The sequence below is a fragment of the Leuciscus leuciscus genome (assembly GCF_965113295.1).
Source record: "Leuciscus leuciscus genome assembly, chromosome: 15".
Lineage (NCBI taxonomy): Eukaryota > Metazoa > Chordata > Actinopteri > Cypriniformes > Leuciscidae > Leuciscus > Leuciscus leuciscus.
In genome coordinates this window covers 1,782,501-1,801,781 of record NC_138739.1, presented here as the reverse complement: position 1 = coordinate 1,801,781, position 19,281 = coordinate 1,782,501, and the positions used below count along the sequence as shown (strand labels likewise).

At 41.7% G+C, this 19,281-nt stretch overlaps 1 protein-coding gene across 1 annotated transcript in view; it reads left to right on the top strand.

Annotated features, from left to right (window-relative positions):
• The window catches only part of crocc (ciliary rootlet coiled-coil, rootletin), a 47,670-nt gene that overhangs the window by 27,912 nt on the left and 477 nt on the right, over positions 1-19,281 (top strand). Inside the window, exons 22-35 of the mRNA XM_082138694.1 lie at positions 452-595; positions 1,168-1,406; positions 2,226-2,385; positions 2,979-3,146; positions 3,235-3,670; positions 3,744-3,910; positions 4,191-4,311; positions 4,475-4,638; positions 5,621-5,836; positions 6,729-6,953; positions 7,141-7,290; positions 12,766-12,966; positions 13,309-13,440; positions 17,583-19,281. The exon at positions 17,583-19,281 is cut by the window's right edge and continues 477 nt beyond it. Coding sequence (XP_081994820.1) covers positions 452-595; positions 1,168-1,406; positions 2,226-2,385; positions 2,979-3,146; positions 3,235-3,670; positions 3,744-3,910; positions 4,191-4,311; positions 4,475-4,638; positions 5,621-5,836; positions 6,729-6,953; positions 7,141-7,290; positions 12,766-12,966; positions 13,309-13,440; positions 17,583-17,804 — 2,745 coding nt within the window. The 3' untranslated portion in view covers positions 17,805-19,281. The remainder of the gene's footprint in view (positions 1-451; positions 596-1,167; positions 1,407-2,225; positions 2,386-2,978; positions 3,147-3,234; positions 3,671-3,743; positions 3,911-4,190; positions 4,312-4,474; positions 4,639-5,620; positions 5,837-6,728; positions 6,954-7,140; positions 7,291-12,765; positions 12,967-13,308; positions 13,441-17,582) is intronic.

The window sequence follows — 19,281 nt, the reverse complement described above, 5'->3', positions numbered from 1 at the left end:
CATGTATATTAACAATCTTCATTATGAGAACTGGCAAAACCTTACTGATAAACTCAAACCAGTGAAATTCCTAATATTTATTACAACAATTCCAAATGTTTGTATATTAAGTGTATTGTTGCACAGAAGTTGCGCAAGTGTTGTTGTTTTTTTCCACAACACATTCACACACACAAAGGACCCTGGGTTGAAATTAATTATAGTTCGGATATAAACACTGATGTCTACGATCAAAATAGAGTAAATCACCTTTTAAAAGTAACTACCGACAGGCGCTTCAAATAACGATTTGGTATTTTAAGATTTTATGCGCATTCAGTCCAGCGTTGTTTCTCAAAATTCGCTCTAAAACACTTGGATGGAAACATGGGTAATGTGTGGTTGGCTTAACTGATTAATATTAAAGTGTTGTGGTTGTGTCTCTGTAATGAGTGTGTTGTTCTGTGTCTAGGCTGCGGTGGCGTCTCTGAACGCAGAACTGCAGGAGCTGCGCAGTAAGCTCCAGGACGCAGCCAGCGCACACGACCGAGAGCTGCGCAGACTCCAGGAGAACTGCGCAGACCAGCAGACGCGAGCCGACACGGCGCTCGCAGAGGTCAGAGGCCTCAACCAGAGGAGCAAAACACCACACTTAAATGAGTTATTGCTGTTAAAGGTGCAGTGTGTGATGTATAGCGACATCTAGTGGTGAGGTTGTGAACTGCACCCACCAGAAGTTACAGTGGCCGACAGGAAGTGATGTCGTCGTCTGAGACAGCAGAGAGTAGCCAGTTAAACACTGAGGTTTCTTTACAAAGATTAAGAAATTATGTTTACTTTATTATTGAGTCAAACGATGTTATTGTGAATATTATTGTTACCTGTTCATCATTGTGTCAGTGTTTTATTCGCTGACTTTAGCTGAAGCTTCTTATCATGAAGAACATTATCGTGACGAAACGCGTTTGTCCGTTCAGGGCCACCGTAGACACGTGGATGTAAGCGGACCCGCGGTGTGTGTAGAGAGAAACGCCTCATTCTAAGCTAATAAACACATAACGCTTCATTATGTAAGGTCTTTATACACCACTGAAAACATAGTTATGTATATGATATTGCATTTCTGTCCACAGATCCTCCTGAATATTACACACTGCACCTTTAAATTGTGTTTTTGCCCTCGTGCAGTTGGAGGAGTGTCGCGCGCTGCTGTCATCCAGCGAGGAGAGCCGGGACAGTGCCAAGAGAGATCTTCTGGAGGCGGATAAACGTTTGTGCCATATACGGGAAGAAGGGGAGGGGCTTAGGCGAGAGGGGGCGGAGCTGCGGCGCTCTCTTAGTGATGTCACCAAGGAGAAGGACGCTCTCGGCCAATCAAACACGCAGCTGAGGGAAGCGCTGAGAACGGCAGAGAGCGAGAGGATCAGGTGACGGATGAGGACTTTAACCCTCTGCTGCTCTCCGCATGTCGCTCAAAAATTACTAATTAATTTTTTATTTCAATGAAATTAATGTACTATATTTTAGTTCGATAATTTTTTATTTATTTAATATTTTGTATTTTATGGTACTAAATTATATTTACGCTGCATTTATAATCCATTTATTCACTTTTTGAGCATAGACCTGAACATTTCCAACTTAAACTGGTCAATCTTGATGCTTTAAAGCGACAGACTGAAGTTTGATCTCTTTTCAAAGATGACACTTATCAAACTATTGCTGAAGTGAAAAATGTTTTTAAAAGTTACAGAATTTTACATTTATTGTCATGAAAAATATGCAAAAATACTATTTAAAATTTTTATATGAAATATATATTTTCAAAATATAATGTTTTACTCTAAAACTGTGAGAAAATCAAATCCCTAAACAAGTTGTGTTCCACATGTGAGGCTGATATCTCAGTAAATGAGCGGTCCTTCCACTAGAGGAACTTCGTCTCATTCGTTTCCAATGCGTCATTTTTGACCGCGAGGAGCACAAGAGTGACTATTGTTTACAGCACCATTCAACCTGTTCAGATCATGTCCGTGTGTGTGTGTGACTGTGTGTGTGTGTGTTCACACAGCAAGTGCCAAAACCTTTACCAAGTTTCGTTCCATTCCGATGAAGAATAATATATCTTTTTTTGAACTAATGTAAACATTTTCAGTCAAAATTACTATTTAGAACAGTATGCAAATGACCATGCAGATGAGGTTCTTTCCGCAGTGCTGATTGGAGGGACTGTGCTTTGTGTTCAGCGTGAAGCGTGTGTGTGAGGAGAAGGAGCAGAAGGCGTGTGTGCTGGAGGAGAGTCTGGCGTCTGCGCAGACGGAGGTGTCAGATCTGCGCTCGCGTCTGCGTGAGGTGGAGAGATCCCGACTGGAGGCGCGCAGGGAACTGCAGGAGCTGCGGAGACAGGTCAGACTGAGGCGAACTCCTGAGCACTGAGAGCATAGGCTGGAAAAAGTATGTTCGTAGTGTCTGTGACATCACCCGGAGTGTTTCTGAAGCCCAAAGTGGGCGGAGCCGGCCGTCGCCATCTTGGCAGCGTCACTCCTGGATAAATGGAAAATGTGCAGCGAGGCGGATTAGCTGAGGTGACGTGATGCTCACGCTAGCAGACAAACGGCTAGTAGTGACATCAGAAGCAATCCACCTGTCACTCAAGTGGCCACGCCCTTAATTATGCAGAACTTTAAGGCTTAATATAATTTAAATGGATCGACCCTCACAGTCGTCATGAAGGGCAACATTAGCTTTATAGACCAAAACCACTTTCTGCACCAGACTGTAAACATGTGTTTCTGCTGTAGAGTTGTGTATATTAACATGGGGGTTTATGGGTAATGAGTCTCTTCTGCAGCCTCTAGTGGCCAGTGGATGAACTGCAGTTTAATCACTCAGTGTTGAGAGAGAGAGAGAGAGAGAGAGAGAGAGAGAGGGAGGCTGCTGGTTGGTTGAAAGTAAGGATGAAGAGCTGTGGTTTGACGTGTACGACTCTGTGCTGTCAGGTGAAAGTTGTGGATGCCGAACGTGAGCAGACGGCTAAGCAGACGACTGAACTGCAGGCGCGTTTATCCACGGAGGAGCAGAAGGACGAGGAGCGAGCGAGAGAACTGATCTCGCTCAAACAGAGACTCGCCGAAACAGAAACTAGCAGAAACTCTCTTCAGAAGGAGGTGAGATCTCATACAGTTATAGCTTTATAATGGCAAAGTAATTTAATTCTAACTATCCCTTTAAATGAAATTAAAACGCTGTCTCCAGCTGTCTTCTCTACAGAGGCGTGTGAGCGAGAGCGAGTTGTGCTGGCGCAGTCGCGAGCGAGAGTTAGCGTCTCAGCTACAGGACACTCGCGGCTGTGAGAAGAAGCTTCAGGACGAGGCACGTAACCTCTCCGTTCGAGCGCAGTCGGCCTCGGATGCGTCTGCGCAGATGCAGCTGCAGTTGAGTGACGCGCAGGGCCGTCTGGCCGCGACGGAGGCGGAGCTATCGCGAGCGGAGGCGGGACGCAGGGATCTGGAGTTCAGGATGAGCAGCCTGCAGTCGGCACTCACGCGCACGCTGGGCATCGGGGCCAGTGGGCGGAGCAGCAGCAGGGGGCGGAGCCCGGCAGGCTCCTCCCCTTCATCTCTGAGCTCAGGGATGATGTCTCGCCACCGGAGCGTGTCTCCACTGCACTGCTCGCTGTCGCCACCCAAAGGTCAGACTTGCTTCCTCTAGAAAGTTGTGTTTGAGTTCTACTTTACCTCAACGCTTTCTCTGCCGTCCGCCAGATGTGGCAGGTCACGTGACTCCTGATAACACCATCATGCTGAGGCCGGTGTCTCCCGAGAGGACGGACGCCCCGCTGCCCGTCGCCCTGCCCGAGCTCGACCCTGAAACCCTGCGCAGCGGCCTCAGAGACTTCCTGCTGGAGCTGCGTGAGGCTCAGAGAGACCGAGTAATGCTGCCACAACTGCAACTATTACCATGATAAACTTTGTTCCTCTGTGTAGTTATCCTTACACTTGTGGTGTGGACTTCGCCATTCTCTTAGAGTTAATGTCATTATTAAAATGATGGTTATAGATGTAGTTTTATTATAGGCTCCGCCCACTTTAGAATCTCATTGGTCTAAAATCCTGCTCATTAACATCAAACATCTGATTGGCTGTGATCGTGTGGACAGAGTGAGAACACGTGGTTGTTGTAAAGTGAGCGTGTGATTTGTGTGTGCGCAGGACGAGGCGCGGGGTCAACTGGGGTCACTGCAGAGGGAATTACAGGAAGTGACATCAGAGAGAGACTCCGCCCACCAGCGCCTCACTCAGCTACACAACACACTGCAGGAGTGCCAGGAGGGTAACACACATCCATCCTTCTCATGCAAAGCGCATTGTAATAATGACACGTGAACTTTCAAATAAACATTTGCTTTATGAAGTGTTTTTCTCATCGCGATTGTCAAGGTTTTGTCGGATTCCGCTCATTTCTGGAGTGGTTTGTTGATTGTGTGTGTGTGTAGATAAGCGTGGCGTGGATGTGAAGCTGTCGTCGGCTCAGGCTCTGCTGCACGAGCGGGACGAGTCCCTGCGGAGAGGAGAGAGAGAGCGGCGAGCGCTGAACGAGCGGATCAAGGAGCTGGAGAGACTGTGCCTGAGCGCCGAGGCCGAGCGCAAGCGTGTGGAGGTCAGAGGTCCCGTCCATCTCAGGCCTCGTTTACACTGGCAGGGACATGACATTTCCAGATCGGGTTCAGGCCTCGCTCATATGTGGAGATAAAGCAGATATAAAGCAGATATGTGCCAGTGCGGATTTCCTGAGGCGTTATCTACGTCTCCGTGGTTTAATGACGAGAGCAGCCCCGCCGCGCGTCGAGACGGATGGGGTCGTCGTACGAGAGGAATGTGGACACACGTTGACACAACATACCAAAGTTTCGGACCCACTGCTCCTCGTTAAAGACCGCCATGATCTCATGAAAGTGCATATCTAAAGCACAAATTTTATTTCTCGTGCCACTTATATGCCAAAAATAGTTTTTGTGTGCATATGTTATGCACTTTATTGCGTGTAATACACACACACTCCACACCCCTAATCCTACCGAGGGGTTTACAGTGCATATCATGCACACAAAAACAATTTTTGGCGTATAAATGGCACGAGAAATTAAATTTGTGCTTTAGATACGCACTTTCATTAGCGAACTTAGCATTTATCGCAGAGCTAGCATATTTCACGTTCGTCCGTCTGTGCAAGAACCCCCTTTAAGCACGCGCAACGTTTCAGATAGCATGTCAGGTGTAAACGCATGAATCGGATATGGGTCACAACTGAAAGACCTTTGGCTTGCTCAGTGCCTTTGGCTTGCTCAGTTGGGGATATTTTGGGGATATTTAATTAAATTTTATCATCAATAAATTCCTCTTGAAACAAACTTTGTTGTATTATTTTAATTTAATACTGTGAAGCTGCTTTGATACAATCTGTATTGTGAAAAGCGCTATACAAATAAACTTGACTTGACTTGAAAGAACGTGTAAACAGATGGTCCAAAAAATCAGATATAGGCAACCAATCAGAATTGTGCATCAAGACCTGCAGTGTAAACGAGCTGTAAGATAGCGTGTTCAGGAAGGGCTGTCAGTGACTCTGTCGCCCCCTGCAGGAGCAGTGCAGTCAGCTGCGCGCGGGCGAGGCGCGGGTGGAGGCGGAGCGGCGGCGGCTGCGGGAGGCGCTGGAGGAGGCGGAGGGCCGGGGCACGCGGGTGGAGCTGGGGAGGCGGAGCCTGGAGGGAGAGCTGCAGAGACTGAGGCTGAGTCTGACGGAGAGAGAGATGGAGATCCAGACGGCTCACGACCGGCACGAGAGCGCCGCCAAACAGGTGCCGAACTCAGTGCCGCCCGCTGGTTTAGCAGTGATGCCTCCTGGGAGGGTTTTTCCTGTAGCCTCTGGGGCTCTTCGGGCATTTTTGACTGAAAAAATTTGCGTTTGTTTTTCTTCATCGGAATGGTACTAAACTTGTTGTGTGAACACATAAAAAAAATCATGGACGTGATTCAAACAGGTTTAATGGTCCTGAATAAATAGTCACTCTTGTCCTCCTTGCGGTCAGAAATGACGCATTGGAAAGTAATGGGAGACGAATTTCCTCTAGTGGAAGCGTTTGGTACTGCGCCCAAACAAAAGCAAATTTTTTTAGATATCAGATATTTTAAACACAACTTGTTTAGAGATTTTCTCACAGTTTTAGTGTAAAACATGTTTTTGAAAATATATATATTTCATAAAAAAATTTAACATAGTGTTTTTCATAACAATAAACATAAAATTCTGTAACTTTTTCTCTTTTTAAAACTTTTTTTCACTTCCGCAATATTCCGCCAAGTGTCGTCTTTGAAAAAAAGATAAAACTTAAGATTTACGACAGTTTAAGTTGGAAATTAAATTTTCAGAGATAACAGAAGAAAGAAAAGATGTTTCCAGAAGAAAACAGCGTCACAGTCCAGCATCAGTGCTCAAAAAGTGAATAAATGGATTATAAATACAGCGTAAATATAATTTAGCACCACAAATGCCCTAAAAATAAAAAACATTATCGAACTAAAATACAGTATTTATTTCATTGAAATAAATACATTTCGTTCATTTTTGACTGACGCACGAAGAGCACCAAAGTGTTACAAGGCATGAACCAAACCACCAGCTCTGAGGTGAATCACATGACAAACTTTAATTAAAAGTGAAAATCTGCGAAGTTAACGCTGTTGTCTCAGGTGTCAGAGGGCGAGTCTCGCGTGGCCAGTCTTCAGCGGGAGGTGGACCGGCTGACGGCGCTGCTGGCGAAAGCTCAGGACGGAGAGAGCGCTCAGAGAGAGCGAGCGCTGGCTCTCTCCCAGAGTCTGCAGGAGTCCTCCGCTGCCCACAGCGCCACCCAGGGGCGTCTGACCGCACTGCAGAAGACTCTGGGCCAGGCCGAGGGCGAGCGCAGGCAAATGCAGGTGAGAGAGTCGTGTGTGTCACGGCCAGGCCTGGCAATCGAACATCTAGTCCAATTCTGGAGTCGCATACTTAATCAAATTTTAATTGGAGTCAATAAGCAGACTGTAAATAGGAATGGAAATGGCTAACCCGAGCGATGGCCTGTTGGTGTGTGTTCTGAGCGATGGCCTGCTGGTGTGTGTTCAGGAGCGCGTGGACGGCCTGCGGGCGTCGCTGTCGGACGGGAAGCGGAGCGTCGGCGTCCTCACGGAGCGCGTGCACACACTGCAGGCGGAGCTGAGCCGGAGTCAGACGATCCGAGCCGAGCTGGAGGCCGAGCTGCACAGCACACAGGAGGTGACCCGGCATTTCACACACCTTCAACATCTCTCACATCATCACTGCTTATGCAGCCGCACAATAGTGTAGAAAAGGGTCTTTACACTGGAAAATGGTTCAAAATATAGATCTGAAAATGGTAATAAAATATGAGCAGAACTCAGTTGATATTTGACTGGTTTTGTCCGTCCTTCTGTTAGACTGTCTCACACATGAATTATTTTGAATATCTGTCAGCTGTTAAATTTAACTACACAATTAGATAATACCAGTTTAGCTCAACCAATCACCAAGCAATGCTTCATTTTGTTCAGTCTGTGTGTAAAAAGAGCATTAGCAATTAAAGACAAAACACTTCAGCAAAACATGACCAGCTCAAAGTGTCCCAATCAGTTTTGGTCCCAAAGTTTTACTGGTAGTCCCTGTATGAAGAGTTACTGGGTATAATATGTCACAGTTTACTTTATTCTGCTCTCCTCACTTACATTAATGACCTATAGTGTCCTGATCACACTAGTGAAACACTATCACAGATGATATCTGGTGTCTGAATAATGTTTGGTTTGACTGTAAGCTTTCAGTGTCAGTGCACAAACACAACGCATGTTATTTGGAAAAAATGTGATGGTTTTTAAAAGAACGTATTTGATCTTGTATGATGGCGGCGGAGCAGGCGTGAGACGCGAGCGCAAGAGTCGTAGACGTCAGGGAAGAGCAGCGGTGTGGGACGCAATAACACGTTTCATAAAGCCTAACTTAACTGACATCATCTCAGACGTGCGATGAGAACAGCTTCATGCTATTTTATCATTATCATTTATCATTTATTTGTTTATTTGAGTAAATAAAGATTAAATCATGAAAGTTAAAATGGTTAAAGCTTAAAATGCTGTCAAAAGTGAAGTCTGTCAACTATTTTACTATTGTAATAATATTCTAGTGTTTTTTATTAAGAAAATTAAGTAATATTACAATTAATGTTATTATAATATATAAAAATTAAAAAAAACATGCATTCCGATGGCAAAAATTGCAGCTATTTTATGTTTTATGGTAATCAAACAGTACAAAAGCATATGAAATTGCAACTCATTAACTAGTTACATCGGTTTGAAAACGTCAGTGTGAATGAAAAGTGGTCTTAAGGGCCGTTCACACCAAGAACTATAGCGATAACTATATGTGCGTCCACACCAACGAACGATAGCGGTCTGTTAACGGTCAAAGTGTGTATGACGTCATTGAACATGTTTTTGCTGCACTTACAGGCTTTAACCAGCAGAGGTCCTCAGCATGCTGTGTTTCGAGTGAAGTTAGCGTAGTCGCGCTAATAATCTAACAGTGAATTTAGCTTACGGAGTCAATATAGTTATTGTTGATGATTCCTTTGAAATTGCCAATGCATTTAATCAATACTTTACCAAAGGTAGTCCTATACCCTCTGATTCTTCTGATTTCAATTCTAATTTTAATCCTCCTAATCATATTTGTGAAAACTCCTTCTCCTTTAGACTCATCAGTCCTGTAGAAGTTCAGCAGGTTATCAACAGTTTAGACTCAGATAGCAGCGCAGGCCCAGATCTGAAAATGGCCTCATATGTCCTGGTGTACCCGTTGTCTGATTTATTTAATTTATCACTGACAACATGCACTACTCCATTATCTTGGAAACGTACCAGAGTTACTCCATTGTATAAAAACGGTGATCAACATGACATTAATAATTATAGACCAATCTCAATAATTAATAGCGTGGTGAAAATATTTGAAAAAATCATTTTCAATCAATTATCAAAGTATTTTAATGACTCCAATATTATATCTCCTTTTCAGTCCGGCTTCCGACCAAATTTTTCTACAACAAGCGTTCTTCTAAAAATGACCAATGATATTACATCTTCTTTCGATTCTAATAAATTAACTGGTGCCATATTTATTGATTTAACCAAAGCTTTTGATTTAGTTGATCATTATCTTCTTTTAGATAAATTGTATGATATTGGCCTTTCAAGATCTTCTTTACTTTGGTTTAATTCATACTTACACCATAGACAACAATGTGTTTTGTATCGGGGAAGTTGCTCGGATTTTAAAACTATTGATAGAGGAGTACCTCAGGGCTCATCTCTTGGACCACTATTGTTTTCTATTTTTATAAATAATCTTCCACAGGTTTGTTCTAATTGTCAAATTCAGTTATATGCGGATGATACTGTAATTTGTTTTTCTAGCTCTGATATTTCTTATATTCAGCGATCACTGCAGTCTGATTTTGACGTAGTTCAAAACTGGTTTACTTATAATAAACTTCTGTTAAACAAAAAGAAGTCTTATTATATGTTGTTTAATACAAAACAAATCTCACCACCAACTGACTTCTCCATTCATTTTATAGACGGAACTTCAGTGTTAAAAGTTGATGAGTTTAAATATTTAGGTCTTCAGCTTGATTCTCAATTGTCATTTAGATCACATATTGACTCAGTTATTAAAAAAATATCATATCGACTTAGAATACTTTATTCCTCTATTAATTGTTTTACTCTTCAGGTTAGAAAAAGAATTATTACTCAGTTAATACTTCCAATCCTTGACTATGCCGATATAATCTACCAGAACACCTCTGATACAAATCTCCGTCCTCTTAATGTTATTTATAATAGTCTTTGCAGATTTGTATTGAGATGTCCATACAAAACGCACCACTGCCAAATGTATGAATTATTAAAATGGTTATCTTTAATTTCAAGAAGGCATTTTCATTGGCTTCAGTTTATTTTGAAATGTTATTACTTAAATTATCCTTTGTATCTAAAACAATATCTAACTCCATTTCGCTCTTCATATAATTTAAGGCACACTGATCAATTATTTTTTTATGTTCCCAAAATTAATAAAGAAGTTGGTCGTCGGGCATTCCAATTTAAAGCTCCATCAGATTGGAACAGTTTACCAAGTGTAATCAGATCCATTACTTCGTTTAATCTTTTTAGGCCATTACTACATGATCATTTGCAGAATACATGTTTTTGCTTTTGATTATACCCACTTTCAAACATGTGATTTTCATTATACTGAATGGTACTGAACCTGCATGTTATATGTGATGACTGTATACTTTCTGTTTTAATGTACTTAGAGGGCTGCTTTGTGAGGAGATATGGAGAGCTAAATGTTGGTATGAATGTGAAGTATTATGTGTTATACAATGTAACCTGTTGTCTGTATTTGTGTTTGTTTTAAGGACCCCCTCGAAAACGAGATGATGCATCTCAAGGGGTTATCCTTCAAATAAATGTCAAATATAGTGGAATAAAAACAACACCGGTGCAATGCAGCGCCAAGCGCAACGCCACGTTGTTTAAATAGACCAACTGAACCCTGCTCTAAAGTCAACGGCACAATATTTGTTTTGCTATTTAAAGAGCGCGTTAGTAATGTGTGCCTATAAGTGGGTCCACAACGCATGTACCATCTGCTTATTACACACACACTCTGCTTATTACACACACACTCTGCTTATTACACACACAGGGACACACAGCCGCACACAAACATGCCAAATATTTAAACTAAAAGGATTACATTGTAAAAGATTATTACTGTGTCCATAAAGATATGGTGAATCCGGCTTGTCCCGTAGATGGTGTGCTAGCGCACTTTGACCTCGCGCACGAGCAGTTCCGTCTGCGCTCTGGAGACGCGTTTGGTCTTTCCACTATCAGATTCCTCCATGTAAATAGCGGATCCGCCATGGGGGAGCGCACCTGGCATTTAAAGGGAATGGGAGATGAGACTCTGATTGGTTTAACGCACGTAAATCCCAAAATAGAGAATAGAGACAACCCTTTTAGACCATGCGCCGGGAGCGCCGACCATTTTTCCCGTCGTTAAACTAGCAGAAGTGGATTCGGACGCCCTAAGAGCACTCGCGCTGTGCGCTTTAGACCATGAGCTTAGATCGTTAAAAAGGGCCCATAGTCTTTTTCACCGCAGCTTGAAAGGAAGCAGGACAGTGTTGTGGAAGCAAGCGCTGACACCTGAGGTGCTACTGGTGATTACTCAGAGGGTCTGAACGATTGTTCTGCATATCCATGTTCTTGAGAAGGGGCTTGACTGTCAAACAGTGCTGGATTTTTCTGGACCTCGCCGATTAGCTGCCATTTTAGATGCGCGATCCCTTAAATTTGAGTGGATTCTGATTGGCTGTCAGTGTTTTATCGTTCAACAGCTGGAAAGAAAAATTGTAGGGATGCACCGATGCATCGGCTGAACATCGGTAACGGCCGATATTTGCCTCGTTAACTGCCATCGGCCATCGGGAAATAAAAATGACATTCGCCGATGTCACATGGGCGTCAGTTTGGTTTGATATGCTGGGGACAGAGACGCATTCGGAAGTGCATTTTCAGAAGTGCTGGGTACAATGACGCATTTATTTATTTATTTTCTATGAGAAAACTCCTTTTCTCGAGAAAAGAACGACCATATGGTGTGTAGCAGAAGAAGCGGCGGAGTATGCACGATCCGCGAGTGCTGAAGACGTTCTGCACGGCTTTGATGGGTGAGCAGGAGGACACAAATGGGCGGCGACTGCTTCTTCCAGTGGGGGAAGCTTTTCCCTCAGCGCCGTCAACAGATAGAGCGTTAACTGTACACACCGCCGCCGACTTGAGCTGCAAAGAAACTCTGGCCTCCCTGTCAAGGACTCTTGTCAAAAAGTACGAGGAAGCTTGACCGCTCTGAATAGTGAGTGAGAGCGCGCGCGCGGTCGGGGCTCTCTCTCTCTCTCTCTCTCTCTCTCTCGCAGAAGAGCGCGTGCGCGCTTAAAATGTAATATTTTGGTATGAACATTCACCCGTGTTTTTTCCCTCATAAATGCGAACACGAAAAATAAAATGAATATTATAATGTTTTTTTTGTTGGGTCAGACAATGATTACCAAATTTCTCTCTCATATTGCTCTTCATAACAACTGAAAAATAACTTATAAATAAGGTTATAACTGTCAACCAGAAAGTGACATTAAAGGTTTTTTTTGTTTCATAAATTGGTCTGATTGAATTTGTGCTCATTCTAGGATAGTGTGATCAAGAGCCGAAAGACTTGTATGTTTCCGTGGCACAAAAGAAGGAATAAATAACAAAAAGAAAAAACATCGGCATCGGCATCGGCCATCGGCCAAGTTGTTATGTTAAACATCGGTATCGGTATCGGCCCAGAATTTCCCAATCGGTGCATCCCTAAAAAATTGTCCCGAAAGTGATCCCAACGATATAATTCCTCTATGTCGTCATAGCTGTGGTGTGAACTCTGCTATTCTTTAATACTGAGAACGATTTTTAGAACTATATCTTTATCGTTATCGTCCTGGGTGTATCGACCAATGGACAGATGAGGTCTGACTTCAGTTTGACTGCAGCGCCAGTGTGAACGCAGAGAGTTATAGGTCTGAGATGGACTGTTTTAACGAGACGGTGAACGCTCCCGCAGGCTCTGCGCCAGAGGACCGACAGCCTGGCCGAGGCCCAGCGAGCGCTTCAGTCTGCGCAGGCGGAGCGAGCGTCTGCAGAGGAGCGTCTGCGCAGCCTCCAGAGAGCCGTGGCCTTACTGGAGACCGAGAGGAGAGAGTCCGAGAGACAGGCGGTGCGCCTCGAGAAGGACAAGACTGCGCTGAGGAGCACTCTGGAGAAGGTGACGGGAGGGACACACACACACACACACACACACACACACACACACACTCACTGGAGAAGGTGACGGGAGGGACACACTCACACACACACACACTCACACTCACTGGAGAAGGTGACGAGAGGGACTCACACACACACACATTTCTCATTGTCCATTGCGCTCGTTCCTGTTGCGTGAGCGTTGAGTCTGAGGAGGCGGGAGAAACCACGATCTCCCATATTTAGAATTTGGACTGCAGTACCTATTCCCACCACTAGTTGTCATTCTTACAGACTGCACCTTTAACGTCTCATCCGAAGGACGGATGATGATTGTGATTGTGATGTTCTGATTGGTCAGGTGGAGCGTCAGAAGCTGAAGACGGAGGAGAGTAGCATGCGCTTGTGTGCGGAGAAAGGCCGTCTGGATCGTTCGCTCAACACCGTCGAGCAGGAGCTGCAGGACGCGCAGAAACAGATCGTGATGCTGCAGGTACGCCTTTACATTACAAACAGCACCAAAACATCTATTATTATTCATATTTTTAATATGACATGTTTTGTCTATCAGAAATGCACATTTGACAGTAGCTTGGGTTGATGTAAAGTTATTTTCATTAGCAAAAGCAGTGACATCTGTGAAAACCTAATTTTTATAGAATCAAATGTTAATATTATGACTGAGTTAGAACTCTACTCTTATTAAAATTTACATTACGATTACCACTGGTAAAACCACACATGGCATCTCATTAACATGGTAAACATTAACTATATGGATTCTATGGTATTTTTTATGAAAGCATTTGGTATGAATGCAAATGCACAAAAACCACTAAAGCTTAAAGGGATACTCCACTTTAACCCTCTGGGCTTCTTCGTAAATGGGTCACACTTAGCTTCCTCCCGGTCAAAAACGGACGAAGCCTTAAAATTTTACTTAATTTTTTCCCAGGATAACCAATCAAATATATTTTTGTTCTATAATAATTTCTGATTATTATTTAGAATTTTTTGAGTTTTTTATGATACTTTGCATTAATTATATAATTTTTATGAGCAATTTTTTCCATGAGAATAATTTTTTTATTTTTTTTATTTTTTTTATTTAATAAATGCAACATTTCACATCAAAATAGAGTGCAGGCATAAAAAATTTTAAATTTCAAGTGAGAAGAGCGCCATCTAGTGGCTTCAAAATATATAAATATGTGTCATGTCCTATAACCGCCTATAGGCGGCCTATAGCTTTTTATTTATTTATTTATTTTTTACTTTTTTTTATTCCCATTCGGAAAGAAAAACATGAATTACTAAGCAACCACTGAATGGAACAACACAAATTGTATATCATTTTAAAGCTTAGGATCTCAGCTTTTTAATGCATCTAATTACATTTATTAACTCCTGACGAGTGCTGAGTAATCCCTCTCTAGGGGATAAATGTATTTTGGATGTAATGCATTTTCGGACGAAGAAGCCCAGAGGGTTAAAATGAAAATTCTGTCATCATATACTCACCCTCATGTTGTTTCAATCCTTTATGAATTTCTTTCTTCTGCTGAACAGAAAGGAAGATATTTAGAAGAATATCAGTTTCTGGTCTCATTGACTTCCATAGTAGGAAAAAAATATACTATGGTAGTCAATGGTACCAGAAACTGTCTGGTTACTGATATTCTTCTAAATATCTTCCTTTCTGTTCAGCAGAAGAAAGAAATTCATAAAGGATTGAAACAACATGAGGGTGAGTATATGATGACAGAATTTTCATTTTAAAGAGGAGTATCCCTTTAACAATCAAAATACTGTAATTATTTTCCTTTCCTCCTTAAATGCATGTCTTTGTTAATAATATAATAAAATTCTATATAAATATCCCACATTTCTGCCACGATACCATGGTTACTACAGTAACGGCTTGTTCACACCAGCGGATGATAACTATAACGATAACTATATTAGTGTCCACACCAGCGGACGATAACTATAACGATAACTATATTAGTGTTCACACCAGCGGACGATAACTATAACAATAACTATATTAGCATCCACACCAGCGGACTATAACGATAACTATATTTGCGTTCACACCAGCGGACGATAACTATAACGATAACTATATTAGTGTTCACACCAGCGGACGATAACTATAACAATAACTATATTAGCATCCACACCAGCGGACGATAACTATAACGATAACTATATTAGCGTTCACACCAGCGGACGATAACTATAACGATAACTATATTAGTGTCCACACCAGCGGACGATAACTATAACGATAACTATGTTAGTGTCCACACCAGCGGACGATAACTATAACGATAACTATATTAGTGTCCACACCAGCTGACGATAACTATAACGATAACTATATTAGTGTCCACACCAGCGGACGATAACTATAACGATAACTATATTAGTGTTCACACCAGCGGACGATAACTATAACGATAACTATATTAGTGTCCACACCAGCGGACGATAACTATAACGATAACTATATTAGTGTCCACACCAGCGGACGATAACTATAACGATAACTATATTAGTGTTCACACTAGCGGACGATAACTATAACGATAACTATATTAGTGTTCACACCAGTGGACGATAACTATAACGATAACTATATTAGTGTTCACACCAGCGGACGATAACTATAACGATAACTATATTAGTGTCCACACCAGCGGACGATAACTATAACGATAACTATATTAGTGTTCACACCAGTGGACGATAACTATAACGATAACTATATTAGTGTCCACACCAGCGGACGATAACTATAACGATAACTATATTAGTGTCCACACCAGCGGACGATAACTATAACGATAACTATATTAGTGTTCACACCAGCGGACGATAACTATAACGATAACTATATTAGTGTTCACACCAGTGGACGATAACTATAACGATAACTATATTAGTGTCCACACCAGCGGACGATAACTATAACGATAACTATATTAGTGTTCACACCAGCGCACGATAACTATAACGATAACTATATTAGTGTCCACACCAGCGGACGATAACTATAGCGATAACTATATTAGTGTCCACACCAGCGGACGATAACTATAACTATATTAGTATCCACACCAGCGGACGATAACTATAATGATAACTATATTAGTGTTCACACCAGCGGACGATAACTATAACAATAACTATATTAGCATCCACACCAGCGGACGATAACTATAACGATAACTATATTAGCGTTCACACCAGCGGACGATAACTATAACGATAACTATATTAGTGTCCACACCAGCGGACGATAACTATAACGATAACTATATTAGTGTCCACATCAGTGGACGATAACTATAACGATAACTATATTAGTGTCCACACCAGCGGACGATAACTATAACGATAACTATATTAGTGTTCACACCAGCGGACGATAACTATAACAATAACTATATTAGCATCCTTACCAGCGGACGATAACTATAACGATAACTATATTAGCGTTCACATCAGCGGACGATAACTATAACGATAACTATATTAGTGTCCACACCAGCGGACGATAACTATAACGATAACTATATTAGTGTCCACACCAGCGGACAATAACTATAACGATAACTATATTAGTGTCCACACCAGCTGACGATAACTATAACGATAACTATATTAGTGTCCACACCAGCGGACGATAACTATAACGATAACTATATTAGTGTTCACACCAGCGGACGATAACTATAACGATAACTATATTAGTGTTCACACCAGCGGACGATAACTATATTAGTGTCCACACCAGCGGACGATAACTATAACGATAACTATATTAGTGTCCACACCAGCGGACGATAACTATAACGATAACTATATTAGTGTTCACACCAGCAGACGATAACTATATTAGCGTTCACACCAGCAGATGATAACTATATTAAAGCAGGATGGATTCTGATTGGCTGTCAATGTTTTTATCGGTCATCAGCTGGACAGCTTCTGAAAGTGATTCCAACATCATGGTTTCTCTGTGCTGTTATCATTATAGTTGTGGTGTGAACTCTTTACATTGACTTGACTTGACTTGACATTTAGAAGGATTTTTAGAACTAAATCTTTATCGTTATCTTTATCTTTATAGTTATCGTCCTTACGGGCCTTAAATCCACGGTGAATGTTGAAATGCCGTCTAACTGGATCGTTGTTTCTCCTGTTTCATTTGGCTTAAAACTAAGTCAGATTTGTGTTTTGTATCGGAGAACTCCACCAGACTAGTAATACTATTGGTCGTGTGAACGAGACGATCAGGGTTGCTAAATGCGATGATTCAGATGCAGTCTGAAGCCTATTAATGGTGTGTGTGTGTGTGTGTGTGTGTGTGTGTGTGTGTGTGTGTGTGATGTTTTCATGGCTGTGCTTGTAAGGGAGAGTTGTGTGGCGTGAAACTGAAGATTGCGCTGTGTCTGGTGAGTAAGAACAGGTTATGTTTGTGTGTTTTGCGCTTTGTAGAAACGCACTCGTCACGGTGTTAGGGGTTGCTATGGTTTCCGCTGTTGCTATGGTTACAGTGGGTGTTCAGTTGTGGACCGTGTGAGGTGTGTGTGTGTGGTGTTTGATGCGTGTGTGTGTGTGTTTCAGGCTCAGCTGGCCGAGCTGGAGCAGAGTCAGAGCACTAGCGAGCAGGCGGCCCGCGCGCGCGAGGACGAGAGACTCCGCGTCAGTCTTAGAGAGGCGGAGCGAACGCTAGCCGCGCGAGAGAGAGCGCACCGCCAGCGTGTCAGGGGTCTGGAGGAGCAGGTGTCCACGCTGAAGGAGCAGCTACAGCACGAGATCCGCCGCAGAACGCCCTCGCTAACATGAGCCACATCAACATCTGCACAGCGGCTGCTCCTCAGGATAGATCAGCTGAGTTACTCAAGAGTTCACACAAACATTACAATTATCCCTTAATTTACTTTATAAACTACAATAACTGGCTTACGTCTTACAGAAACGCAGTAGGCCTTTATTAACCCCTGGAGCCGTATGGATTACTTTTATGATGGATATACGCATGCACTTTTTTGGGCTTCAAAATCTCAGGCAACGTTATAACGTTTTGAAGAGCCAGGATATTTTTTAATTTCTGCTGGGCAACGATTAATCACATCCATAATAAAAGTTTGTGTTTACATGATATACTGTATGTGTGTGTACTGTTTATAATTATTTTGTATATATAAATGCACACACTTGCATGTGTTTAAGAATTTGTATTTATTAATATATCAAATAGTTATACATAATATAAATTATGTATAAATATATATATATAGAGGCTATACATGCATGTGTGTGTATTTATATATACAAAATAATTATACACAGTACACACACATATAATATGTAAACAAACTTTTATTTTGGAGGTGATTAATCACAATCTAAACGATTAATCACTGTTTTTAATATAACTCTGATTGTGTTCGTCTGACAGAAGAGTGTCATACACACCCAGGATGAGTTGAGGGAGAGTAAATCACGGACTAATTTTCATATTTTGGTGAACTAAACTTGTAAGGCTTGTTTACACCAAGGACGATAACTATAACAGAAAGAATAGCAGAGAGAAAACGCCTATAACGATAATGCACACAGGAACTTTTTTTTTTTTTTAGCTGATGAACGATAAAAACATTGACAGCCAATCAGAATCCATCCTGCTTAAAGAGCTCGAGCATTTAAAGCGACAGACGACAAAACTGCAGCGCTTATAATAAATAAAGCGATTTAAATTATGTTTATCGTTCTTGGTGTGAACGGGCTTTTAGAGATATTGTGAGTTTTTTTTTTTTTTTTTACAGAATACTGAAAGGTTGAATGTCATGAAACATGTCTGGAAATGTCAGAGTAATATTTACCCCAAAAACAAAAGTATATCAATGGTATTTTGCTTAATGAAGCCTATTTTAGGACCAAGATTTGTTATATTTACGACACTATTATTATAACAATTCATCACATTTTATTATCATAATTCTTTACTGTAATGCAAAAAAAACAAAAAATTCTAGACTTTTTTTTATATGAGGTGAATATATTTCTGCCTAATGATGAACATTCCCTGAACACTGACACATACTCAACACAAATACTTGAATATTTTACTGTAATATTTATGGTTTATGTGAATGCGACTCAGTGAAGTTATCCCTGAGAACCGAGTTTTTAAAACACCTAAAACACAAACATGTTTATCATTTGTTATTCAGTTATTGCTGTGTTTACCTCAGCTGAGTGTTGACAGGTCAGTTTACTGATCAGAGAAATGTAATCTACTCACCCTGCAGTTAAATCC